General features: G+C 39.3%; 3 protein-coding genes across 5 annotated transcripts; 2 read left to right on the top strand and 1 right to left on the bottom strand.

Annotated features, from left to right (window-relative positions):
* Nucleotides 1-1433: 1433 nt before the first annotated feature.
* LOC113152588 (galectin-3-binding protein B-like) lies at nt 1434-5342 on the top strand. Of its 2 annotated transcripts, XM_026345927.1 has the most exons (6): nt 1434-1495; nt 1735-1807; nt 2165-2356; nt 2489-2620; nt 2704-2977; nt 3090-5342. In XM_026345927.1, exons 2-6 carry the CDS (start codon nt 1750-1752, stop codon nt 4123-4125), a joined length of 1692 nt encoding a protein of 563 aa, XP_026201712.1. In that variant the 5' UTR covers nt 1434-1495; nt 1735-1749; the 3' UTR covers nt 4126-5342. The 2 variants fall into 2 exon arrangements, with proteins under 2 accessions (XP_026201712.1, XP_026201714.1); XM_026345929.1 differs by lacking the exons at nt 1434-1495; nt 1735-1807 and having other exon boundaries at nt 2263-2373.
* Nucleotides 5343-5876: 534 nt separating this feature from the next.
* On the top strand, nt 5877-10631 carry mpnd (MPN domain containing). 2 transcript variants are annotated; one of them, XM_026345931.1, is made up of 13 exons: nt 5878-6056; nt 6541-6743; nt 6854-7075; nt 7800-7896; nt 8009-8087; nt 8180-8276; nt 8355-8427; nt 8554-8630; nt 8846-9014; nt 9230-9300; nt 9422-9511; nt 9607-9699; nt 9812-10631. In XM_026345931.1, the coding sequence occupies exons 1-13, from the start codon at nt 6053-6055 to the stop codon at nt 9896-9898; spliced, it is 1362 nt and encodes a 453-aa protein (XP_026201716.1). In that variant the 5' UTR covers nt 5878-6052; the 3' UTR covers nt 9899-10631. The 2 variants fall into 2 exon arrangements, with proteins under 2 accessions (XP_026201715.1, XP_026201716.1); XM_026345930.1 differs by having other exon boundaries at nt 5877-6743.
* A 100-nt stretch (nt 10632-10731) lies between these two features.
* Nucleotides 10732-25329, bottom strand: sh3gl1b (SH3-domain GRB2-like 1b). The gene is made up of 9 exons (XM_026345643.1): nt 25107-25329; nt 20009-20077; nt 18730-18802; nt 18503-18646; nt 17683-17816; nt 17440-17598; nt 16262-16365; nt 15953-16086; nt 10732-13535 (listed from the first exon to the last, which is right to left on the bottom strand). The coding sequence occupies exons 1-9, from the start codon at nt 25149-25151 to the stop codon at nt 13342-13344; spliced, it is 1056 nt and encodes a 351-aa protein (XP_026201428.1). The 5' UTR covers nt 25152-25329; the 3' UTR covers nt 10732-13341.
* Nucleotides 25330-25812: the final 483 nt, after the last annotated feature.

The following is a 25812-nucleotide window of genomic DNA, read 5'->3' as shown; positions in this document are numbered from 1 at the left end:
ATATAATAAAAGATAAAAAAAGAATATAATAAAAAGAATAAGAAAAAAAGAATAAAGAAAAAAAGAATAAAAAAATAAAAAAAAATAAGAAAAAGAATAATAATAAAAAAGAATAATAATAAAAGAATAAAAGAAAAAAAAGGAATAAAAGAAAAAAAAGGAAATAAAAAAAAAAGAAAGAAAAAATAAGAAAAAAAGAATAATAATAAAAAAGAATAATAATAAAAAGAATAAAAGAAAAAAAAGGAATAAATAAAAAAGAAAGAAAGAAAAAATAAGAAAAAAGAATAATAATAAAAAAGAATAATAATAAAAAAGAAAAAATAATAAAAAAGAATAATAATAAAAAAGAATAAAAGAAAAAAAAGGAATAAATAAAAAAGAAAGAAAGAAAAAATAAGAAAAAAAGAATAAGAATAAAAAAGACAAAAAATAAGAAAAGGAGAAAAAAAGAATAATAATAAAAAAGAATAAAAGAAAAAAAAGGAATAAATAAAAAAGAAAGAAAGAAACAATAAAAAAAAGAATAAAAATAAAAAAGAATAAAATAAAAAAAGAGACAAAAAATAAGAAAAAGAGAAAAAAGAGGAATAAAAGAAAAAAAGGAATAAATAAAAAAGAAAGAAAGAAAAAAAAGAAAAAGAAAAAAGAGGAATAAAAGAAAAAAGGAATAAATAAAAAAGAAAGAAATAAAAAATAAGAAAAAGAAAAAAGAAAGAAATAAGAAAGAAAGAAAGAAAGAAACAAGAAAAGAAAGAGAAACGGAGAAAGAAGAAGAAATAGAAAGAAAGAGAGAGAAAAAGAAAGAAAAAGGAAAAAGAGAAAGTAAAAGAGAAAGAAAGAAAAAGAAAGAAAAAGAAAGAAAGAACGAACGAAAACCAGGCTCATGGTGTGCGGCCATCTGACTTGACCAGTTTCCATTTACAGATGATGGTGCTCACTGAGACTTTCAATGCTGCAGAAATGTTCTGTGCCTTCATACAATCCTGTCTCAGATGTCAACAGACATTTCCTTGGACTTCATGTCTTGGTTTGTGCTCTGACATGCACTGTTAACTGTGGGAATATAAACAGACAGGTGTGTGCTTTTACAAATCATATTCAATCAACTGAGTGTACCACAGGTGGACTCCAATCAAATGTAGACCAGAGCTCAATTTTGAGAGTCATGGCAAAGACTGTCACTACTTATGTGCATGTGTTTTTTTATCTCTTAATAAATTTAATTTCATTGTTGCCATTAGGAGGCATTGTTTGCAGAATTTTTAATATTTTCAGGATGCACTGTATAAATTGTCCACATGGTTATACACATGTAAAAACGATTATCATGCAAACAAAACGTGGTATCGTATTTCATCCTTTTTTTTTTTTTTGTTCTTCTGGGAAACACCCCTTTATTGGGTGTGGTAACTCAATGAAGATAACTGTGTCCAGCTTCTGTACACATTTCTGCCTCACTGAGGGGACTTTCTTTAATTCACTTTACTTTCAGGTAAGGCAGGCTCATGCAGCCTTTTAACAATAACAATATTTATGATATTGCACATTAGATGACGAGATAATTTTGGTCACACCACACTCTAGCTACTGTATTTGTATATTTTCTAATATATGTTGTATGTATGTGTGTGTGTGTGTGTGCCAGTAAATCTACAGTGTCTCTTGAAAAACGTGTTACTTGTGTCTGTCATAGCTGATTTTGTATAATTGTTTATTCCTTGTTTCCCCCAGTGTACTTCAGTCAAAATGAAAGAAAATAACTTGCTGTTCTGCATTTTCTTGCTGAGCATCAGCGTGTCTGCTGGTGAGTACACTGTTAATGAAGGTGTAAGAAAACATTTCATTAAAATAAAAACTTCACACCAATTTTAATAATTGTCTGTTGTTACAATGTAACCTTATTTTGTAAATGATAAAAGGCAGAAAACATGATTACTCACACATACTCATACATTTATAATCAGAACATGAATGTGTTAAATCCTATTTCTAAGCTAAAGATATTGAAGATTTTAATGGGATAATATGACTTGTCTTCTGTGTATGTTTGCACCAGTGTGCTGTAAAGGCAAATCACAACCTCATGTGTCCAACTCGTGTCAATACAATGAATTGGGTTGTTTATTAACTTTAATTTGAATTGACTTTGTTCAAACTTCAGGACAAGAGGAAGGTTTTATCCGACTGGCTGGAGGACAAGATTCCTCAGAGGGCCGTGTGGAGATTTTTTATAAAGGTGCTTGGGGAACTGTGTGTGACGACAGCTGGGACATGAATGACGCTCAAGTTGTGTGCCGGCAGCTCCGTTTTCCTGGTGCAAGAGAAGCTTTGCAGTCGGCTGCATTTGGCAGCGGTAAGGTAGCTCTGCAAGTATGTTCACTGGCCATTCTGTCACCTGTCAATATTCACTGATACAGTAGTTGCTTCAGGTAAAGCTATTATCCAACTACTTTCTATTTTATTTGTATAATTGTTGTTGTGTTAGGGGAAGGTAACATCTGGATGGATGATTTAGAATGTAGTGGGACAGAGGTGCAGCTGCTCCATTGCTCGTTCCCTGGATTTGGGGTACATAATTGTGGTCATGGTGAAGATGCTGGCGTTAGATGTGAAAATGGTAAGAGAACTAAAGTTAAATGCTGATGGAGATGATATAACACAGTGAACTCACATCACTCCATGTTCCCCAACCGTTTTCAGGACCAGAGCCAAACAACAGGGATCTCAGACAGGAGTATGATTTGGACCACAATGCCAGCATCTCTGATCAGCTGGGGGAGCTTTTTGACAGTGGACATGACTGCGACTTGAACATTGCTGTGGTGGAGGACAACAGCAACACAGTTGAGACAATCTGTGCTCACAGTCTGATCCTTTCTCTGGACTCTAACCTTAAAACTTCACAGCCAAACTTCAGCCGCCTCAGCATTGATGTCACACCTGGCTGCAGTCAACATGCCACCACTTTTGTCAGGTAACAACACACTGCAGTATTTAAATGTAAGCCCACAGCACTCTACTCTAAGTCTCCTGCTGTCTAATTGTATGCACTGAGACAGAAATCACTGACACTGTTTGACTTTCAGATATTTCTACACCAGAAAGATGAAAATCACACTATCCTCCTCCTGCTGCATTCTCAACATGGCGTCCAACTGGGGTGTGAAAGAAATTCAAAATGAAGCACAACATCTCTTCAGGCTGTTTCTCACAGAGGACGCCATGTTCCAGAACCAGAACTTTTTCTATGAGTATGTAGTCCGTACCGGTGATGAGGCACTGCAGGAAGTCTGTCTTCGTTTTTTGGCATGGAACTGTGAGGCTCTGATCCGCTCCCCAGTGTGGACAAATCTTCCATTTAATCTGGTCAAAGCTCTTCTGTCTCGTTCTGACCTTGTGGTGCGTAATGAAACAGTGATCCTGAGGGGACTGGAAAGGTGGGCAGCAGCGCAAGAAAACACAACTGTTCCTGAGGCCCTTCTGAAACTTATCCGTTTCCCAATGATATCAGTTGAGGACTTATACACACTCGATGGCTCACAGTACCATGGCAGCAAGCTGCAGGGGTTTCAGTTCAATGCCCTGCCCTTCAGGACGCTGCTCAGTGACCTGACGGAAAACCCACATTTCTACACATCCAGGATTTACACTGGTAGCCCGTGGAGCTTCACTTTCAGCTCTCAGGATATCACATCTTACAAGACTTCTGGGCTCTACCGTCTTCAAGGCCAAAACACCAATAGTCTGACATCTAAATTCCAAACACCTGTTCACAACAGCGCTTATTTTGCTTTTCACAGCATGAGCTGGAAAGCAAGGGTGTACATCAGTGATCAAGACTGCTCATCTGAAAGTGTCTCTTGTTCTTCTTTGCCAGCTGTCAGTTTGAAGATTCAAGAAAAGAACAACGCTTTACCCAGTGAGACCGAGGGACATATTCGATACAGCAATAGGCTCGTTGTCATGTGTGAAGGGAGGTATGTGTTCCATGTTGGAGAATTCAATGGTGTCGATGGTGAAAGTCTTCTGTTTGTTCCAGGCAGCGCAGAGCAAGTCTATCCATGCCACTCAAACCTGTTCTCCTACCAAGTGGTGGTACGCCCTCAGTACTCCACAGGTTAGTTTCCCTGTTCCTGTGGGAGAGACAACATGGAGGAGAATGGATGAGGCCATTACATATTTATCTGATATTCATAATGTGATATTTCACCTTATGGATATCTGTGAAGCTTAACATCAGCTCAAAGAGACGACGTTGGAAGAATAAAAGTTATTGTGTAGGTGCATGTGTCTTTTATAAGGCATGTGTTTTTACCTCCAATACGGGCAAGTCTGTCCATGCTTCTCAAACCTGTTCTACCAACTGGTGGTCCATTATGAGATTTACATTTTCCCACAAACATAAAGAAGGTGGAGACTGAATGCATTATATTAGACATGCCACTACCTGTACACTGTATTTTTACAGTGTGTCAGAAAAATCCATTCAAGTGCAGCCAAGGCACTAAACTGTGTAAACTAACTGTAATCTATGTTACAGATTGACACATGCATTATACTGGTAATCTAAGCTAAACTGAGCTAAAAGTAAAAAAAAAAACTTAGATAAAATATTATAAAAAGAATTAAATATAATAAATAGTGGTTGTAAGATAACTATTTGAACAAGGCTGTGTCAATACACAGTTCACATAATTTGTGTTGTTTATTATCAATGAACATTTCTGTACAACAGTAATTTTGATCATTGTGTCTTTTGCTAAATAAAGTTTTTTGTTGAAGTGCTTTGGTTATTTGAAAAAACACTGTTCTAGTAGCATGGTATACATGGTACAACAAAAAGTCCTTCAAATACCAAACAATGAACATGATTATTTATGAAAAGATCAAGCGTTAAATTCTTCTCTAATTTCGATCTCCAGTGTACATGTATGTGGCAAACGGGACATGTACAAATGAAGTGGATAGTAATGCTTATGTTTGTGGTCTAAATGTGTAGCAGTCATGATTTTAATCTGGAAAAGAGGAAACTGAAACAGAACAGGAAGATCAGGGTTGGCTTCTTGATTATTCACACATACTCATACCTGACTGTAACTCAAGTTAACGTTTTCACTTCGACCTTCTCTTGGAAAAACTCATTTGGTGTATGATGCTCCAAAAAGTGCTGTCTTCCTTATTTCAGGTGAACTTAACATCTAATAAATGCTGAAATATAATATAATAATAATATAACACATTAGCCTTGATCTTCCAATACTTTTGGAGGGGACTGTATATATAATATTGAAGCTAGTATTTCATGTGAAATGTTATTTAACGCCTGTAAACATGTGAGATCAGATCAACACAGTGGTCTCACCAGCAGGGGGCAGTAGTAAGACCTGGACCCGGTGGAAACAGGCCGCCGGAGGTTTGCTGCCCTCCGCAGGCTGCTTCCCGGTAAATGTGGTTGTTGTCGGAGATTTAAAAACAAAATAAAAAGGATCATCCTAATAAAAACCCCAGGATACTGTAGCTTTGGGGTCGAACTCGTGTTGTAAGACTAGACAAAGCCCTGGTCCGAGCTGCTCTCCGGCGGTCGCTGGATAAAGCCCCCGCGGTCTCTAACCTGCCTCCAGCTGCACACGCTCGGAGCGACTGTGTCTGATCTATTTCCAGCTTTATCAACCTTCAGGAGACTTTTCTACGACCAACATGGCGTTAATGACCGTGTAGACTCTCACAGCTAATGGCTGTGTGTGTGTGTAATGGAGGCTAGACCGGGCCCGGCACGGCACGGCACGGCACGGCACCTCCGTCAGCCCCGCTCATAAGAACACAGGGAGAGTGACAGGGACGGGGAGAGGGAGAAAGAAAGAAAGGGGAGGGGAGCTGACATTAAAGCAACACAACAAGGAAACTACAGCGCCGAGCTGCAGACGCCTTCATTTTCTCTTTTTCAATAATAACCGGAGCCAGAGTGTGTGTGTGTGTGTGTGTGAGAGAGAGTGTGTGAAACCTGCACGGAGCTCCGAGCCGCAGCTTTCTGTCCGAGGCGTCCAGAGAAATGGGTGAGAAAAAGGAAAGAGGGCTTTTAGATAGTAATTTAAAGAGAGAGAGGGGGGGGGAGCAGGCCTGCTCCTGCGGAGGGAGCCACGCACTAATGGGAGGCGGAAACAAAGGCCGACCGCACCGCACCGCACCGCACAGCTTAGCCCCGATGAATGAAACGCGTGTTTCTAAGATCATTTCGCTCTTTGGTTTGTTTCCCCGTCAAAAGCAGAGATGCAGTTTTAGCTGAGCAGCTCTGAATGATGCTGGCTGTGGAGCTTTCATCGTCAAGTGTCCGGACACTGACATTGGCCGAGTTCCTGGTGTAACTTTAATTCACCGGCAGTCAGGTGCTCTGGCTAATGTAGCCTCAGGAAAACAAGTGGTTCAGAAAAGGTGTCGGTGGAGGTAGACATCGAGTTCAGCTCTCTTAGTTATGGCTTTGTTTTCTTCATGAACACCGTACCCACATGAATCCAGCAGACCTCATCTGTGTCTCCTCAGGCTCAGAGCCACCCTGCTCTCCACAGGTGGTGGAGGATGGAGGAGAGGAGGATGAGGAGGAGCTGAGTGGAGGAGAGGAGGCAGACCTGAGGTCCTCTTCTGGCCGGGGCTCCCTGCTGACCCGGAGAGGCATCACCCTGAGGGTGCTGCTCAAGGACGGCCTGGTGGAGCCGGGGGACGGTGTGCTAACCATCCACTACCTGGTAATAACAAACGTCACAGTTGCTTACAGTAATCATTTAAAACTATTATGTCAGGTTGCAAATCTTCCTGTGGTACTCTAACAAACATTCTCACTTCTCTGCTGTTTCAGGGTAAGAACTTTGTGGGGGACCTGCTGAATGACGGAAAGATCAGATGGGTGGAGACGGGTCAGATCTTTAATTCCCCCAGTGCCTGGGCGACTCACTGTAAACGTCTGGTCAACCCGGCCAAGAAGTCAGGCTGTGGCTGGGCGTCTGTACGCTACCGGGGACAGAAGCTGGTCCAGTACAAAACCACCTGGCTGCACAAGTACCAGCCCAGCGCAGACATGGTGAGAGGAGATCAATACATTTTTAACTAAGAAAAAGTAATTTCATATACATGAAAAGAATTTCATGCTTTTCTGCATTAATTTGTCAAATAAAATGTGATCTGATCTTCATCTAAGTCAAGAGTATTAACAAATATAATGTGCCAAAAATAACAGCGATAAAAAACTGCAAGTGAAAAAGTATGTTAACCCTTAAAATAATGACCTCCAAAAAGCTAATTGGAAGAAAAAGATAATAAGAAAATTACAGGATAATGTGAGAATGTCTGTACGTCAGATGAAACTCTACAGGACAATGAACCAAAACACAACAGAATGGCTTCAGAAAAACAAAATCCATCTTTTAGAGTGACCAGGTCAGAGCTCAGACCTCAACCCAAAAAAGATGCAATGGACCGACTTAAAAAAAGTCACACACTTGAGACACCTAAAGAATATGACAGAGCTAAAACTGTTCTGCAGGAAGAATGGGCTAAAAGTCCTCCTGATCCACAGCTACAACGAGGGACCAGTCAGTTATTAATTCTAAGTGTTCATGTAGGCGTTTATGGTTGTTTAATAAAGACATGAAACATCAGAATGTTTTATTATATTTGTTAATACTCTTGACTTAGATGATCAGATCATATTTTGACCACAAATGAATGCAGAAAACCATCCAAAAGGTTCACATACTTTTTCTTGCCACTGCATGCCATGTTGTATAATGTGTTGTTTATGCCAGAGTCTGGTGAGTGAGGAGGATGAAGATGAGGATGAAGAGGAAGGGAAGACAGCTGTGCAAGCAGACGAGAAAAACAAGAACACCAAACCGGGACTTGGTATGTTTCTCTTCTCTTCTCTTCTCTTCTCTTCTCTTTTATTCTCTTCTCTTCTCTTCTCTTCTCTTCTCTTCAACTAAATGTAAAAAACAAATCTTCTTTACTGTTACAGACGTGATGGTTTCACGAAGAACTGACCGAGAGAGAATTCCCGTCCGATACTGCACTTTGGGCACTAGGGATGCTGCCAGGTACTGTCTACTAATTGTAGTGACAACTGTGATTTTATGTGAGCACTGTATTCTCTGTGAAGTCAATCACTGACACTTGTTTTCATCCTCAGAGATCCACACACACTTGTGGAGCTGTCAGCCTTCTCAGCCATCAACAGGTTCCAGCCTTTTAATGTAGCCGTGTCCAGTAACGTACTGCTGCTAATGGTGAGGAATAATTAGTTTTAATATTTAATATTGATCAACAGGTGATAGACTAATTTACCTGCATTCTGCTCTAATCAGGACTTCCATTGTCACCTGACCACCAGTGAGGTGGTGGGATACCTCGGAGGACGATGGGATACTAATACACAATGTGAGTGTGACTTTATCCCCAAAATGTAAAACTACAAAATGATAGATATCAGCGGAGATCAGGATCAGAATAAAGACATAACATAAAAACTCAAACATGTTTCTCTCTCTGGTTGCTGTTTTCCAGTGCTGACAGTCTTAAGGGCTTTCCCCTGTCGGACCAGGCTGGCAGACAGAGACTCTGCCTCTGCTGTTGAGGAGGAGGTAACACCGATTGTTTTAACTCTTAAAATGAATGGCAGTGAATGGTAGGACACGGAAAAATGTGATAGTCAACCTGTATTATTTCTACATTAACTTAGAGCTACTTCTGGGAACATATTTTTACTTTTACTCGGGTGAAACAAAATCTAGAGAAGATAAGCATGTTTAGCACTTTTATTTTAAATCTGTATTTTGTCATGTTCAATCCCCTCCAGATCTGTCAGAACCTGTTTTTGCGTGGGCTGTCGCTGGTCGGCTGGTACCACAGTCACCCGCGAGGTCCGGCTCTGCCATCGCTGCAGGACATTGACTCCCAGATGGACCATCAGCTGAGGCTACAGGGTTCAAACAACGGCTTCCAGCCCTGTCTGGGCATCATCTGTGGTAACTGCTTGCCTTTGTACACACTGTAGGGACGATACTGATGTGATATATGTTTAAAAGGGATATTTATGTGCAGCCTTTACATGAGCAATAGCTTGGTTTTCAGATATTAGCACTTTCACATTCATCCCTATCAGGAATATCATTGACTACTAAAAACCAGGGCTCTCTCTCTCTCACCAGGCAGATTTTAATGTTTGTTTTCTCCCCTTCAGGACCATATTATCATGGCAATCAAGGTGTGGCCTCCACAATAACCCCATTCTGGGTCGTACCACCACCTGAGGTGAAGACATGGTTATCAAACAGCTTATTTTTCAGCTTTGTTACTTTAATTATCTCTGACTCTCTTGATTTAGACATTTGAGCTCATGTCTTGTTTCCTTCCTTTTCTTTTGTTTCTTCAGCAACGGCCTAATGACTACGGCATCCCAGTAGCTGTGGAGGTCACTTATGTACAGGACAACTTTCTCACCAGTGATGTCCTTAATGAGATGGTACTGATACCTCAGAGAAATCAAAATGTGTTTTGTTTTTTATGACTGTTCAGAGTCAATATAAAACTATTTTGCCCTGCTCATTTTCTTCACAGATGCTCCTGGTTGACTACTACAGGTCAGCTCCTGACCTTGTCCAGTTCAACCAGTACTGGTGTCCTGATACGACCATGATGGACAAGATCAAGGTAGGGCGTTTTATAGACGATCTGATATTACAGTGAAGAGAATGCATCTTGCATTCTCTGTTTTTGGGACCTTCAGGTGAGCCAGCTGGCCTAACTTCATCTTCTTCCTCAGGGCTCCCTGAGTTGTCATGCTCCCAAAGACCAGGCCTACTCTCAAATCTTGGAGCATGTCTACAGTCAGCTGAGCAGCATGCAGTGACTGGATCTACTCTGCATGGTTGCATGTGGCTGCTCTCCATCTTAAGTCAATACATTTCATAAACGTTTGAGTAGAGCACAAGGCTGCGGCAGAGGACAGGTGTGATGGCTTCAAAAACATGTAGATGCCTTGTATTCGCTCATACTTGAGTGATACTTCATACTGAAATTATTGTGAATTACAACACACAGACACAATGACTCTGACCACACCAAACCTGTTATACTAATCACTCCAGTGGCTGGTATGGCTGACTGCCCTCTTACCTTTTACAAACGGACCTATGTGCCTATCTGTGCCAGTATGCTGTGGTTTTTGCAGATGTGGCCAGATATGTACAATGTAAACTTGTAAAGTGTTGATATTGCCTTTATAGACTAAACTAATGGGGCAGTGTTTGGATAAAAATTTGAACAAGTAGTGCAAAATATACTACATTAGAAACGTAAGCACGTCTTAGTTTGACCTACAACTGTACTCTAAAATAGGTTTTTGTGTTGTCAAGTTGGATGGTTGCAAGTGAATCCATTGTGCCAAGCGACTTTTTAATGATCCTGTGTGTGTGTGCTGTGTTGTGAATGTGCCCCTCTACTGTCTCCCTGTCAGGTTCTTTACTGGTACTGTATTTATTACTAACTTTGGATTGTGTGTACATGTCTGATGACCTATGCCTTAAGCCTGCTGATTAATGATCTACGAAGCATTAAAATATACGCACTGGAACTATTTAAAACGTGTTTTTTTTGTTCAATTTATTCTAAAAAAAGTAATAAAATAAAAAATTAAAGATATAAATGTAATGACCTCACTGTTGATCAAACAGAACAAGAACACATTTTTACTTTATTTATTATAAGAAGGGGGAAGGGGAGGGAAAAGAAGAAGCACATACAAATACTTTGATAATAAAAGACAAAATATTGTGGTTAAATTCAGTACTCATACCAAAAGTAAAAGGCAACTTAAATCTAAGACATAAAATTACAAGATGTATGATAAGACTACATGCAAAGATTAATTTAAAACGTTTTAGGGTTTGTATATAAAAAATAATACTATACTACAGAGAGCCAGGGTGATTTAATTCTGTTCAAAAGAGCATTTAAGATTGATTAAAACAATACATAGACCTTAGAAAAAGAAATGAATGGGAGCTTTTTTCCCCCACAAACATATTCAAATCTATTTAAAAAAAAAAAAAAACTGTTTCCACTGGTGCTAATGAACCTCACATCTGTTCAGGAAACTGCCTGTAGTGTCAGAAATGTGCATACATGCTTTTCATCCTTACATAGCCGAAGGGCCAATGGCTAGAAATAAAACCAAAGGCAGAAATCTTTAAGTAGCTAGGTTAGATTTTGGTTTCTGTATGTTTGTGCTATGTTCCCTCCTTTCTTTTCCGAAGGCACTAAAACAAAGCTACCAAGAACCTTTTTCAATAAGCGTGATCTGAGGCAGCACCTCCTATAGTCCTTTCACTTTGTTCTAAAACTGATACAATCGCTAAAATGTAGGAAGATCAGGGATGTAAACTGACAAGGACCAAACATAGGAGCAGGAGAAGTGCTGGACAACATGGAGTGATGGATAAACGGATTACAGAGGGGAAACCGAGAAGAAACAAAGAGCACATGTGCCATCCATGATTAAAACCTTTTCCACAGAAAGTTTAACATCATCTAAACTAAACATTTGGCAATGGTTAACATTTGGTAGCAAAGGTCCTCCAAATTATTAAAAATGGACAACAGCTTACAATTATTTCTCCCTTTCACTCCAGGTTTTTCCCTCAAACTGTACAGCGTATGTTGGGCTTGACTCAATCTTCAGGCGCGTGCACTGTCTAAATCCAAAACAAGAAACCAGCCTTGTCTACATCAGCTCGTTATACTAACAAATAAACTCAATCCAAGCTGTTCTCAGTGATCACAATCACGGGGTCAGACTAAACGTCAGAGTACAGATGAGTTTCACATTCTCAGAGAAGCAGGGGGGGGGGGGCAAAAAGTCATAGAGGGCAGCTGTGAATGTGAAAAACTGAACCGCTGCCAGCAGCGTAATGTAGTGAGGCACTGTATGGAGTTAGCAGGCACCTAAAACTCGTCAAAGACTGGAAAAAGAAGAAGCATTGACACGCAAAGACAAGCAGGTCCAAAACAAAATGAATATATGGCTGTGTTACAGAATAATTAGCAGTTTAAGAAATGTGAGCACTAAGTGATATGTTGCAACTGCATTTCATAAAGACTTTTTTGGCTCTGTCTCCTCTATTGAACAGACTAGATAAGACAAGACAACCACTACATTTCTAGATGATCAACACCTGCCTGCATTTAACTTTGGGTTTGTGTGTAATGGTTGAGTAAGTCTGTCACACGTCTCTCTCTCTCTCTCTCACACACACACACACACACACACACACACACACACACACACACACACACACACACACACACACACACACACACACACACACACACACACACACACAATCTCATTTGAGGACCAAGGTGCAATTATGTCTTCTCACATATTCAGTAAGCAGTTCTTTTTTTAAAAACTAGTGTACTAGGATTAAACTAACATAAATGAAAATACTGAAATTACATAACGGACCGACTGTGTCAGGCCTGTTGTTCTGTGAAGGCCTCATCATGACTGAACTGGTTACACATAGATCTGTAAAATGTTAACAAACAGGCCAAAACCTGAAAACGGTCTAAATTACAACATTGAGACAAATTCTGGCTCATGTTTTTCATTAAAAACGTGAAGCAGTATTTACTTATTTGTTTAGATGCAATTATTAAAACTGGATTTCTATAAGTGTGTAGCTCCATTTTATTTTAGGTAAAAGTAGATTTCAGTCACACCAGCAGGTGGCATCAAGAGATGATGTCCAATCCAGGGCACAACATTGTATAATATTCAGTCAGGCCACTTAATGTCTACTGTGAAGTTTGAGTTGGCTTCTCCAGTCTGAAAACTGATTGTTTAATTGGTGACTGACCTGAGATTTAAAAACAGACTGCAGTCACACAGGATGATTTAAGTGTGTCACCCCAGTCATCATAATCACCAGATTTAATACAAATTCTCTTTACTGTATCAGTATTGTGTGGTTAAAGAAAAATTCAACTTTAAAATGTTTCATCAGTTAGTCCTTAAGAGTTGTTTCTGACGGTCAGGTAATGATATTTGGTGTCCATCTCAGTCTGAATCCCTTTACCTTTGGGTGAACAGGTTGATATTCTGGTAGGATTTCTCCTCCAGGACTAACGGATGACAGCAAGTAGTCGTCTGTGATGATAACATTGGAGCTGACTGTGACAAAAGATCTTCTGCGGCCCATCCCTTGGCTTCACTTTCTTTCCTCTCTCCTAATTCTTCTTCTTCTCTCCTCCTCTCCATCAGTTTCCACTCTGCTCTTTGTTCTCTTTATATTAGTGGGGCAACGGAACAAGGACCTCAACGTAGTTCAGAGGGAAGAATCCAGATTGGCCATTCACAATGCCTTCATACCAGTTCTCGTCGATCTGATTGGTCAGGGTGATGATATCTCCCTCGCGGAAGCCCAGCTCTCCCTCGTTTTCCGGTTCAAAGTCATACAGTGCCTTACAGCTCGGCTGCTCTGGGGCTGAGAAAACACAGGGGGGGGAATGAAAATATGAAAAAGATGGAAAAGGAAATGGAGGAAAGCTCAACTTGCAATAATTTAAAATACTTGTAGACAAAGCAAAAGGTCACAGCAGTAACAGTTTCAGTAACAAGTTGTCACACAGCACGCTGGATGCATGTAGTCCAATGTATACTGTGGTTCATACTTGCATGTTAGTACAAGTACATTAATATGTAGTCAGATCAACTGCAAACAAGTTCAAGAGAGCTGACAAGATCAGAAACCACCATATCCTTTGACATCAGGTTTCTATATAACGTCTCCCTCCCTATCTGTTGTTTCCTTTATGCATCCATTTCTCTGTGACCTCACATAGCTCAGCAGAGCAGAGTGGAGCTCCACGCACAGACAAACTGGTCTTTTTTGTCACCAGACAATTTTCTCATTGTATCTGGCTCACCCAACAGACTGCTGGGCAAGCTAGAGACGGGGAAAGCTTTGGTCCCTCATTCTCTGTGCTTTACTTCACACTGTATCAATTTACAGAGGCAGAAAAAATAATGTAAACACTTTTTCCTATTCAGAAACAAACACTAAGTTGTGCTGCCTGCTGACAATTTTTAGACTGAAACACTTTTTGTCGTGTGTGTTCTTCCCTCTTTGCACATGAAGTAAACTGATTTGTTTAACCTAAGACAAACCTCAGCTTTCTTATAGATATAGATGTTAATTTTGATGTTGGCTAAAAGCACTTGATGCTATCATGCAAAACTATAGATTTAAGAGAGCAAACCCCTTAACAATTCTTTGAGGATACATCAGAGTAAATGTATCTCAGTGTAAATCCAGGTTACCAGGCAAACAGATTCTTATTTTACCTTTGATTTTATATTTTACCACTTTCAGGCATAAGGGAACCGCTGAACTAATGAACTTCCATGAGACGTGGGCCTTTGTGTGAAAATGGCTTCTGTCTTATAGACAAAACGCACACAGTCAGAGTTAGCAGTTAGAAACAGTAGTAATATGAAACTAACATAAATGAAAAACCTGAAACAAAGAAAAAAAAAAAAGAGAAAGAAAACAAACGTTCAGCAAGCAGCAGATCTACTTTGTATTGTTCCCAATACAGTGGGCCAAACTAATAGGGTCCACTTCAAACAGTACACAGAAAAAACACAGATAACAGATGATGTTCCGTATACACAATATTGTATGAGTACTAACTGTAGAAAAAGCCAAAATGCTGTCTGAACAATTATAGTAGTTTGTAATAAAAGTTAGGTGATAAAACAAATCAACTTTATTCTAGGGCGTTTTGATGCAGGAACGCAGTGAACCAAAACTAAACTGTACATATCAACAACCGCAGGTTGTTCTAAGATCTGTTGTAATTTCAATAAAGCAAACACAGGCCACCTACATGAAAGACATAACAATGCGGGGACGTAAGTTCTAACCCTTCAAAGAAAAACAATAGTGTCAACTGTCAATTGCTCCTTGAACTAAGATAATCCAGATTTCTAAGAGGTGTTAAATAACTGTGCGTTTAAATCAAATATGGCACAGGCTGTTAATACTTTTAAAAAGTCAGGTTGCAGTATCTAAAGAAGAGGATGTGGATTTCAAACAAAACCAAGCACATGCTTTTAATCTAAACATGCAACCTAAACCGCTAGTTATGACTTGTACCTGTGAGAAGCAACTCAAACCTCAGTACCTGCACTTCACACCAGAAGCTGCACAAACCCAGTGGACCATTTCAAGACCACAACTAAAAGGGTGACAATGAAAAATGGCCCCCACACTCACTGTGACTCACACAATCTGGGTTTCCTAAAGCGCAATCTGTCAGAGTGAAAAGACGCCGCTGATGATGTCACAGGAAAAACAAAGAGGAACAAGGTCAGTTGGAGAAAAGCCGGCCAGATGACAGGTCGGGGCACACAAACTCAACCTTCCCTCTCACACAGAAACACACAATCATTTTCTCATGGTTCACATCAGAGTGCATTCCTGAAACAAATGTTCAGTATATGCCACTAAAAAAAAGCCTCAAGCAGACTGGAGAGTAAGCATGTTGAATGTTTTTCACATATTTCTGCTCAGTCGTAAATGTGCTACAGGCCTTGAGCAATCATGTTGGCAGTGGGGGCAGATTTTTCTCAGTCTTGTTTCTAGTCAGATTTCCAAGAATGTAGGCACACTACTTGTGGATTAGCCCATTGCCGTGTGTATAGAACCAGCTGGAAGTTGTTGTTATTGGAACTATTTTCCATAATCTTATTCTGGTTTATTCTGATATAAAAGACTGATAACATAACATATGACAATAAATACAAAATAACATCCGACCTAACCCTAACCATCCGTCCTATGGGGTCTCTCACAGAGAAATATTCGGATATTTTGAAACCCTTTACCAATACACTTACCTGAATTGCGTGAAGGTGGAGGGGCCATTGAGCTTGAGTATCCACCATTTGAATGGTTGTTGTCTCCGAAGTCAAAGATAGGTTTAGGTTTGGGAGTGTATTCACGTCTTGGTCGAGTCTGAGCGTCATTCATCCTGTTTAAAATGATTTGAATTAATTTGAGTTTTGAAGTCCTAAAACTCCACAATAAGCACATACTTCCTTCCTATGTATTCCTATGACTGGACATAGCTGGGGAAGCTCCCAGCTGAAAGCTGTGCAGAAAGTTGGTATTTGTGTGTGTGTGTGTTTAAGGTTTCATTACCGCACCTGTCTCTGAGTTTGTCAGAAAGCTCTTCGAGCACCTGCACAGCCTGTCTGTGGTACTGCAGCTGGGACTCCACCAGAGATGAGAGCTGGCTCACCTGCTCTATCTACACACATGCACACACACACACGCGATAATCAATGTTACTGTTCTAAAGTTAATGTATCAGCCATTCCAAATAATGAAAACTTCCATATTCAAAATAATGAAAAGAAAAAACAAACAAACAAAAAAACATAAAGGCCCCAGTGACAGCACGTGGGATTATATAGCACCTTGGTGATATATGTATATGAAGTTATGTGTTATAGATCGTTTATATTTTTTATACTTTATGTATTTAACAAAATCACAACTCATTTTCTTCTTTTCCAGGAGCTTTCAACTTCTTTAAGATATGAAATAAATTGTCTAAAACTATATTTGAAGCCCAAATTTAGTGACCATTAATAAAATGTTTTAATAATTTTGGAGGATGTAGTTTGTAGCTTTTGAATTGTACTGCATTAAACTGGACCTAGGATCCTAAACTTAGAGGCTCAGTGTATGCTCCAAGCCATTTTATACTCCTGTGCTTCCTCATCTGCAGGTGTGTTCCCCTGCAGTTATGTGCAGAGTAAACACATGCTCTAACCCTTAAACCCAAATAAATATTATAACTGTTCAATTACAGCTGGAAGACATGCTTATCTGAAGTGCCAGGGTGTGTCATTAATCTTTACAGGTGTAACTAGAGGGTGTTTTTCCTCTATGTGTGTACTAGACAGACATCTATGAGCTATGGTAGAATAGTGGTGGCAATTTTTAACCACAAGAAAGCCTATCCACATTGAGCTTGGGGAAACATTTTATATTATACTATATAATACTTCTATTTATATAACTGTATGGTCTGCAGAATCTGTATTTTAGCCTGTAAATCGAGGCATGTAAATGTTCTTTTTGTTCGTTATCTTTGAAGTGAGTGAATGCGACAAACACTGGAATGTAAGGTATGACGGACTATCAGCCACCAAATTCCATCTTTACAGCAGAGGAAATGAATAATGGGGATATCAGAGGAACCTGAAATACTGCAGCCACAAATCTGTAAGTTAGATGCACAAGTACTGGGATTTGGTTATGCTTCAGAAGACATGCACTATCATCAAACACTGAACAGTAATAGCGGAGGCCTCACATCTGTCTCCAGCAGGTTGTACATGCTGGTCTCGGCCACTTCCTTTGACTCATGAAATTTCTCCAGGGCCTGTCGAACCTCCTCATCTGGAATTTTGCCCTGACGCTTTTTCTTGTAATCATAGTCCAGGCGACGACCTTCCATCTTCTTCAGGTGGTGCTGAGGAGATAAGAGTCATAGTTTAACAAACGGATGTATAGTTGATTTCCCTGTCATAAAATTGCATCTCAGTGTGTCAGATACCTGTATCTCTCTGAGGTCCTTGTCGCAGAGCCCTTGCAATGGATCAATGAAGTTCTGTTTGACATCAATGTCTAGAGAATCTTTGACTTCTGCCAATCTCTTCATGGCCTCTCCTACATCAACTAGAGCTCCCCCTGGACCACAGAGAAACATTAATAGCTCAGTGACTTCAGCACATGTATTGTGCGGTATGATGTTACATCAATGCCGAAACTAGAAGGTGCTAAAACACGTGGTGGTGAAAAAGGTGAAATAACATAACACACAGGTTTTAACATGTTGCATGCATAAATATCCCACTCGAGAGCACTAATGTGACAAAAAGAGTTGCATATACATTTATAATAATACTCAGCTCTTATTGTCAGAGAGAAGAATAAGACAATTTGAGCATAATATTATGATAAATGCATCACAAGTGGGATATTTATTCATGCAACATGTTACAACCTCCAGTACACCACAGTGTAGTACCACTAAATATTATATATATACTGAATCCCAAGTTGCCCCCGGTGAGTCAGGTCAGCTGCATAGCAACTCTGCCATCGGTGTGTGAATGTGTGTGCTTGTGTGTGTGAATGGGTGAATGAGAAACAGTGTAAAGTGCTTTGAGTACCAGCTAGGTAGAAAAGCGCTATATAAGTGCAGACCATTTACCATTTAAATATTAACACCATCAGAGAAGAAATACATGTAGTATACTAACAAAACAACATGCTGTAAACATGTATGTTGCAATCAGATGGTTAGCATTTTATTGCACAATAATACACACATCAACCCTCATAATTACCACACATAGGCACTTGCATCTTACCAAAGTTAGTGTCCTCTCCCAGTTCCCGTCCATACTTGGACATGCACTCTCCTAACAGTCCCTCAGCTTGAGGATAACCTGGGTTCTTCACCTGACCACGAATCTTGGACATGGTGTTCAACATGGACAGTTTGGCCCGTGATGCTACAGATGGAAATTGAAACTAAACTTAATCAAAGAGCTGAAAATTTTTTATTATATGCATGAAAACAGGTCTTTCTTCTCACCTGGGTTGGGCTGAAGGTACTCTGATGTTTTGGAGATTACATCCACTACTGCTTTACTGGTCACATCTACTTTCTACAAAGCACAGCAAGCACACATACATCAGTGCAAACCAGAACTATTGTAGGCACAAAGACCACAAAGACTAAATACTGAGTTAAAAGAGGTATTGGTATGGATTTTTCCAAGCTTTGATTGTATATTAAATATATATATAATATATATTTTTGTTTAAACTGTCAAACTGCAGCTCAATTCAGAAGTTGCTAAAGGTGAATTTTTGTGCACATCATTAATATTTTTGGAACCCATAACAATATATTTTACATTAATGATGGATTTTACAGTGCCAAAAAGAGGCATTTACTCTTTTTTCACACTGAGGTCAATTAGATTAACTGTCTACCAGTGTCTGACTAATCACAATACAGCTTGCAGCAATTTACGTATTAACTATTAAGTAGTGTTCACAATTTATTATGCATGTGACACTTGGCCAAGCTCAGCTCTAGATCAACTGGCTTTCTTTAAATTGGTGCTCTGCTTAAACACAGCCAATAACTCCCCAAACTGAAGTAGGTCAGAAAGTGAATATGGTACAGATTCAACTCCTGTACCAAGAGGTGAATCTCTCTGTGTTGTCTACTTTTTGTCAGTATGGGATGCAACCAAAATGGTTGTTTAATTCTTTGACTCAATAGAATAAGCACCAGCTCATCATCGCATCAACTTTTTAGAGCTTGTACATGTATGATGTGAATATTTGCAGTGCATTTAATTTGCTTTTCCATATTATTTATTCACATTGCTCCTGATGTTTAAAGACCCTTAACCTTGGAAAAATGCAATGGGCTTTATTTCTTGTTTTCTGATCATGAAAATCATTGGTGGTTGTAGCCTTAATGTCTTCACCATAACATTATCATGTAAGAGAGTGGAACAGGTAAATGTTGCATCTTTCTGCAATAACTGACTGTTATTTCCAATGTTATTTCTAACCTCCCATTGTTCAGCTCAACTATAACCTATCATTTTGGCTATAAGGTAAACTTTCCAAGAATTTATTGACAACACATTTTCTAAGTCATCCACCCAGTTTTGAAAGATTTTCAGAAACAATTACATCAGATTTGTTTCTGCAACAGAGGATGATTGAAAAAAGGTGTAAACATTGAGAACTGAAGTCTAATAAAAATAGCAACATGTTTGTGCACTGGTTAAAAAGGAAAAGAAAATCAAACAGATTAACAGACTAAATTTGACGAAAACTCAATCTCTTACCCGTTCCAAGTCCCTGAAGTCATCATCTAGTTTAGTTCCTTCAGCACCTCCTACTTTTTCACTTACCATCTGCACAGGGAGATAGACAGAAGGAGACAGAATAGAAAGGGGGAAGAACAATGGGGTAATGACTGAATTCTGCTGATATGTTTTTAGTCTGATCATGAAACAACACTGAGCTCATCTCGGATTCACATGCCTCTGAACAAAGAACGCACAACACAAACTTAAGCAGTCATTTGATTAACACAAAATAGTAACAAAATCACACAAACAACAACAACATGCACTACATTGAGGACTCTTTTCTACACTTTGCAGGATGAAAACATTTTGGACCAGCTTAGGCCATTATTTGTTTCAATAAAGACAATACGGCACAACTTAAGCATACCAAGACATGTTGATTGAAAACATATGCACTTTCAAGTGAAATCCCTCAGCATGCTTTTGCACCACTCTGTGAAGTGGAAAACAGACAGTTTTCTTTTCGTGCATAGTATTTAAGTATTTTTGTACATCTATTTCTAATTCTCTAAATTCTGAGCAAAGTTTGTGCTTATTGAGAAACAACTGTAAATTGTTGTAATCAGTCTGTAATGCTATGATGTCATGATAATTAAAACCTTTATTGCTGTTTACATGGTTTGATATCCGAGTTTCTCCAAATGGAACGGGCAGAAAAACAACTCCCTTCACCACTAGTAAGATAATAAAATGGCAGGCAACAACAACCTTGGTTGGGGAGTAACCTGTAAAACTTCTGCATGACAAAAGTGAACCTCAATGACTCATTTGTGTTTTCATGGTTATGCCACAATTCTAGAGAAATTGTTCACAGCACTTCTGTAGTGATAAAACTTTTGAGCTACCAAGAAAAAACATAATTACTCATTCTTTCTCTTTTAGCATTGAAGTTTTGAGCGAAGCTGCAACAAACCTGATGTTAATGTTGAATAGTTCATATGACAATATTAAGAGATTCAAACTGGACAGTTAATGAAACACAGCTAGATAATTTGCATGTGGAAGAGTTGAACTGTTGACAGTTTGAACTAGTTCTATTAGCATGAGTATATTTGTAGGGTCTGGTCTACGTTATAGTCCTGTATAATTCTGTAGAATAGAAACACCTCTGTCCATATGTAGACTTTTTTCACGTGGTTTCTCACTGTGAAATGGTTTATTGGATCTCTTAATAAAAACAGTTATATACATTTCCTTTTCTATCTTAGACAAATGTATGCAACAGTGATAGAGCAGCAGCAGTCTGAGTCATTTCCTATGTGGTTCAAAAAGCCGTAAAGGACCTTTTTTGTGATTACTGGAATTACCAAGACCTTCTGGGTCTATGTGAAATCCTTTTCTAAAGAATCCTGTGAGGAGTGAATGAACAGTAGAGTTTGAAATGCTGTCTATCAATCAAAATCTCTGGCATCTCAGCAGCAGTTGACCAACTTTAGCTTAACAGTCTTCAGTATCGGTGTCTTCATATAGCGTTATTCTGCTGAATCTGTGCACACAGCACATGACAAGAGGCCTTGGGGGATTCAGGTCACAAGTAAAGATACAGCCTCAACTCTACACAGCATTTGATTCCCTGCCTCTGAGGAAAGATATAAACACAGCTGTACATTTTTTGACCCTCTACCCTGGCTTACAAAACTTCTGTGAAGGATTATGAATTTCATCTCACTATTTCTGCAAAAAGCTACGAAACTTTTGTAACTTCTCTGTTCTCAGGAGATTTTGATCTCAATAAGATTTCCTGTTTAAATAAAGCCTAACTTACTTACTTAGCTTGAGATTATGTTTTTTTATGATTGTGTTAAGTAGAAATATTAATTGTTGGAATAATCTGTTGAAGTGTTGTTAGGAAGCATTTTTTAACTTAATGAACACATCAAGCTCTCATTCGACTAAAACATCTTACTTACATGCACACAGGCTTAAAGAAACAGAGGCAAAGAACATCCACAAAAGGTTATCATCAGGAAGTTTTGGTATAAACAAAGCATAGAGCTACAGAGAAGGATCAGTGTATACCAAGTATCCTTTTCATCATAATGACAGGGTATTTGTTAAGCTGTAGTGCACTATCACAAAGCACGTTTATCATTTGGCTTAAGATTACTTGAAGACTGAAGGCCCAGAAAGTTGCCATACAGAGATAGAGTCCTAAGCTTTCATGTTGTGAATTCTGCATTTGAAAATTAGCTGCTAAAGATTATTTATAGACAAGTATTTTTGTCAGACAACCATATTGCATCATTTTAGCATAAGCAATGGAGTTTTTAAAGCCATTATATAGCCAAGACAACGTGAACACAGAGATGTAAACTAGGTCAATGTGGTTAGAGATCAAAGCTATATTTAAAAAGAGAGCTCTGCCACCACAGTATGTGACCAAAGCACATTTCAAGAGGAATTATGATGAACGGAGCAGGCTCTCCTTTTATTCTTACTTCACTAAAACCTACTACACTTTTTCCACACCACCTTGCATTCATATTCAAACTAACTTCCTCCTGGTTAATTCCCGTAAATCAGCAAGCCAAGACCATTTCACCCTTTACACACAAAGGTCCCTCACTAATCATCAAAGGAGTTTGAGCTATATGGGTGAAATTCAATGTGATAGTTTATGTAAAATATAAGACTTGATGAGGTATAAGTTCCATGACTGTTGTCGTTGTTGCATAGGTCAAAGTTTATATAAACAAGTTTATATAATCTCAAAGGAAACAAATAGCAGCAGCTGTACTATGCAGTCGGCAGCTATAGCCATGATCCACTCACCTGCACCGGTATTATGGCTCAGTCTAGATTAAGAGTAATAATTTTCTAAATGGGGATTATATCACAGGCTGATTATCATTCCTTCAATCTGGCCTGATCCCAGATTAAGTCTGCACTAAACTTTAATCTTATTTTAATCAACATATCACTACACTAATCTCTCCTGATTAATCTCAGTTTTAACATTAGGCTGGAATAAATAAAACGTGATATGTGCAGATATTGAAGAGGCTTGTGCAGTGTTGCAAAACTTCTGCTTAGGTCCAACAGAATTTGTTAAAATTAGTAACAGTTTAAGAACACAAATAAAAATACCCACTAGATATCACAATTTATATTATTTATATTATGTCGTTCTTGTTTCTGGTTGGCTGGTGTTCATTATTTTCTAGTAACCCATAAGTCCAGCGGCACATGTTTGACATTAGGTATTTGTTTGCTGTTAGTGTGAGTCTTCAACTCAGCATTAGGAGCAGAAACTGTTAGGCTTTACCTGTAGGACTTGGAGCTTGTGTTATTTGTGTAACCAATAACACAACAAGAAAACATAAATATGCTTTAAAATGCTTTTGAATTTTGCTTTGGGCAGCATGGTGGTTTGGTGATCACTGTTGTCTCGAAGCTAGAACAACCTGGTATAAATTTGGCCGGGTGCCTTTCTGTCTGGAGCTTCTCCCTCAGTCTGCATAGGATTCCTCTTGGTACTCCAGACTCCAAATATATGTGTTTAACCAGTAACTAAATTGCCCATAGATGTGAACGTGAATGTCTTTGGTTGTCTCTATATGTCGTCCCTGTGATAAAGCAGCAACCTGTCCAGCGTGTAACCTGCTTCTCACCCAGCCGGGGATTAGCTCCAGCAACCCTTAGCAGGAAAAGCAGTAATGACAGTAGATGGATGGATGGACATTTGCTTTGCGTCAGCTGATCCTCTGCGTTTGCGTCATGCACTACATTTAACATGAAACAGACAAACTGCCAGCTACTATTCCTTACCTGACCTTTTGATTCTAAAAAAAACCTCTATGTCAGCAGCATAACTGTATTTATTCTGTCGTACACTAAAGCATTACAGAACCATAGAGGAAAACATTAGGAACTGGGAGCTACAAGGCAGAGATATCATTTCCACAGTCCTCTTCCTGCAAGACTCCAGTGCAGAAAATCTGAGCTATGTCGAGTGTTATTGACTCTCATGGAGTTTTGGCAAGAAAAGCAGCTGCACTGCAGTCAAATTAAGGGAAGGCACAGTCTTCCCACCTCCGTCTGCACCATTACTTGGGCCACTTACCTATGCACTAATCCCTTCACCTCTCTCTATCACCTTTACTATTCATGTTAACTACAATCAGTACCAACAGGCTAAACACAACAGTTAGTGAATCATGTTATTTTCCTCACATCCAAACCAACAGGGATTCGAGGCTGTTCCTGACAGGAAGTTGGGCAGAAACCAAATGTCTTTCCTGCTTAGATCAGCAGGAGTAAAAGGAGACTGAAAAATAGTTTTTAACCGCCCACACCCATGGCTGAGAGAGCTGGCCAAAATGAAAAACCTTCATACCAATGTAACAGACTAAGGTGAGCAGGATGCAGTGGGGTTATAGACTCTCTCCTTATATATCAATCTGTTCGCTAGAACAAAAGACGAACACTAAACACAGCTGGAAACAGGTCACTGGGTCTTTCACCGTAAAGACAAATTACCAGTTAACTAAGTGGTTACACCGCGTTTCACTGCACCACAGATGGAAACGAGGGTCTTCCCATACACATATTGCACATATATCCACTTTAACAGTGATTTAATTTATGATGCGTTCCTATCTGTGCATTGTTTTTCTCTGACTCACCCGGAGAGTCCCTCGGGCAAACAGAGCTAACGTTAATGTTTACCACTGGATGTGCACTTAATGAATCTGATGCACTGCCGTTTATGGTAACATTAAAGCACAAAATAAGACGTGCCTGTAAGTGTTTACTGTTACAAGGGAGTTAATAACAACGTTACTCGGCGGTAGTTCGCTGAAGTTGGTTAACGCCAGTTCAACTAGCTAAACTAGCGAAGATGCTGAACTTCAGCGCTAAGTTAGCTCCACAAAAACACAGCCTGACAATAAAAAATAGCATAAACATTTTACACACTAACACATGTTCAGTATCGTTAGCCTCTAGTTGTCACCAGCCACTAACATCCACAGTTAACATTTGGTAACTACAAACCGTTAGCTAACTACTAATGCTAAGTGAGGCTAGCTGCTAACATGACAGTTGCTAGCTTGAAGAAAGTTTTACAAACCTGGCTCGCTTTATAAAACTGCTTCTTTAAGCCCGCTACAGACATCTTGATCCCCGGCTTTCTTCAGGTCCCGACGACGGTGTAAATAGGTCAAGATAAAAACTAAAGTTATCGCTATATTTTGTTAGGAAAGGGGCCAGTGGAGAAGTGTTTAGGAGGAATCATAGGACTTCACCGCCGTCACTCCAAGTGGGGACACGCCAACTGACCACGTCCACGTCGAAGGTGATTCTCCCACTGTCACTGCAGACAACGGAGACAACTGTGCAAAGTACACCTAAACCAACGATAGTACTGCATTAACTGCAAACGCAAACTATGCAGGACACACCGCCACGTTATATTAAGTATCAAATCTGAACCAGTCACTTTAGAGAAAGCAGTTTACCGAGTTTATAGCGTAATGGGAATAAGTTGGCGCAGACTGCCCCCTGCCGGATGTAGGAGGTACGCGTGTCAGCTGCAGCACAGATGTACACACTAAGACAGAAAGTTGATGAGTAGGCATGAATAGCGAAGGTGCACGGAGTTAGATTGCTAAATGCATGGAACAGCGTGATTAACCTGCTAGATAAAGTCATAAATGACTAATGAACCCTATCTAAACTTTCATGCTCACACTATCCACACAGTGCCAGCAGGCTTTCTACACTGGAAGCTACATGGTCCTAGATTTGCACATAAAAGTTAAATTGTATTAAAATTT

This window comes from Anabas testudineus, chromosome 4 (assembly GCF_900324465.2).
Source record: "Anabas testudineus chromosome 4, fAnaTes1.2, whole genome shotgun sequence".
Lineage (NCBI taxonomy): Eukaryota > Metazoa > Chordata > Actinopteri > Anabantiformes > Anabantidae > Anabas > Anabas testudineus.
Note: the sequence above shows the minus strand (reverse complement) of the source record. Positions and strands in the feature narration are given on the sequence as shown.

Bases quoted from the DNA above. Each gene is read 5' to 3' on its own strand.
- LOC113152588 (XM_026345927.1), top strand. From the start codon at position 1,750: ATGAAAGAAAATAACTTGCTGTTCTGCATTTTCTTGCTGAGCATCAGC. The intron at 2,621-2,703 runs GTAAGAGAACTA...AACCGTTTTCAG, and splicing joins TGGCGTTAGATGTGAAAATG to GACCAGAGCCAAACAACAGG. The intron at 2,978-3,089 runs GTAACAACACAC...TTTGACTTTCAG, and splicing joins CATGCCACCACTTTTGTCAG to ATATTTCTACACCAGAAAGA.
- mpnd (XM_026345930.1), top strand. From the start codon at position 6,507: ATGAATCCAGCAGACCTCATCTGTGTCTCCTCAGGCTCAGAGCCACCC. The intron at 9,301-9,421 runs GTGAAGACATGG...TTGTTTCTTCAG, and splicing joins GGGTCGTACCACCACCTGAG to CAACGGCCTAATGACTACGG. The intron at 9,700-9,811 runs GTAGGGCGTTTT...CTTCTTCCTCAG, and splicing joins CCATGATGGACAAGATCAAG to GGCTCCCTGAGTTGTCATGC.
- sh3gl1b (XM_026345643.1), bottom strand. From the start codon at position 25,151: ATGTCTGTAGCGGGCTTAAAGAAGCAGTTTTATAAAGCGAGCCAG. The intron at 16,087-16,261 runs GTGCGGTAATGA...CATTTTAAACAG, and splicing joins TCTGACAAACTCAGAGACAG to GATGAATGACGCTCAGACTC. The intron at 13,536-15,952 runs GTAAGTGTATTG...GTGTTTTCTCAG, and splicing joins TCCACCTTCACGCAATTCAG to CCCCAGAGCAGCCGAGCTGT.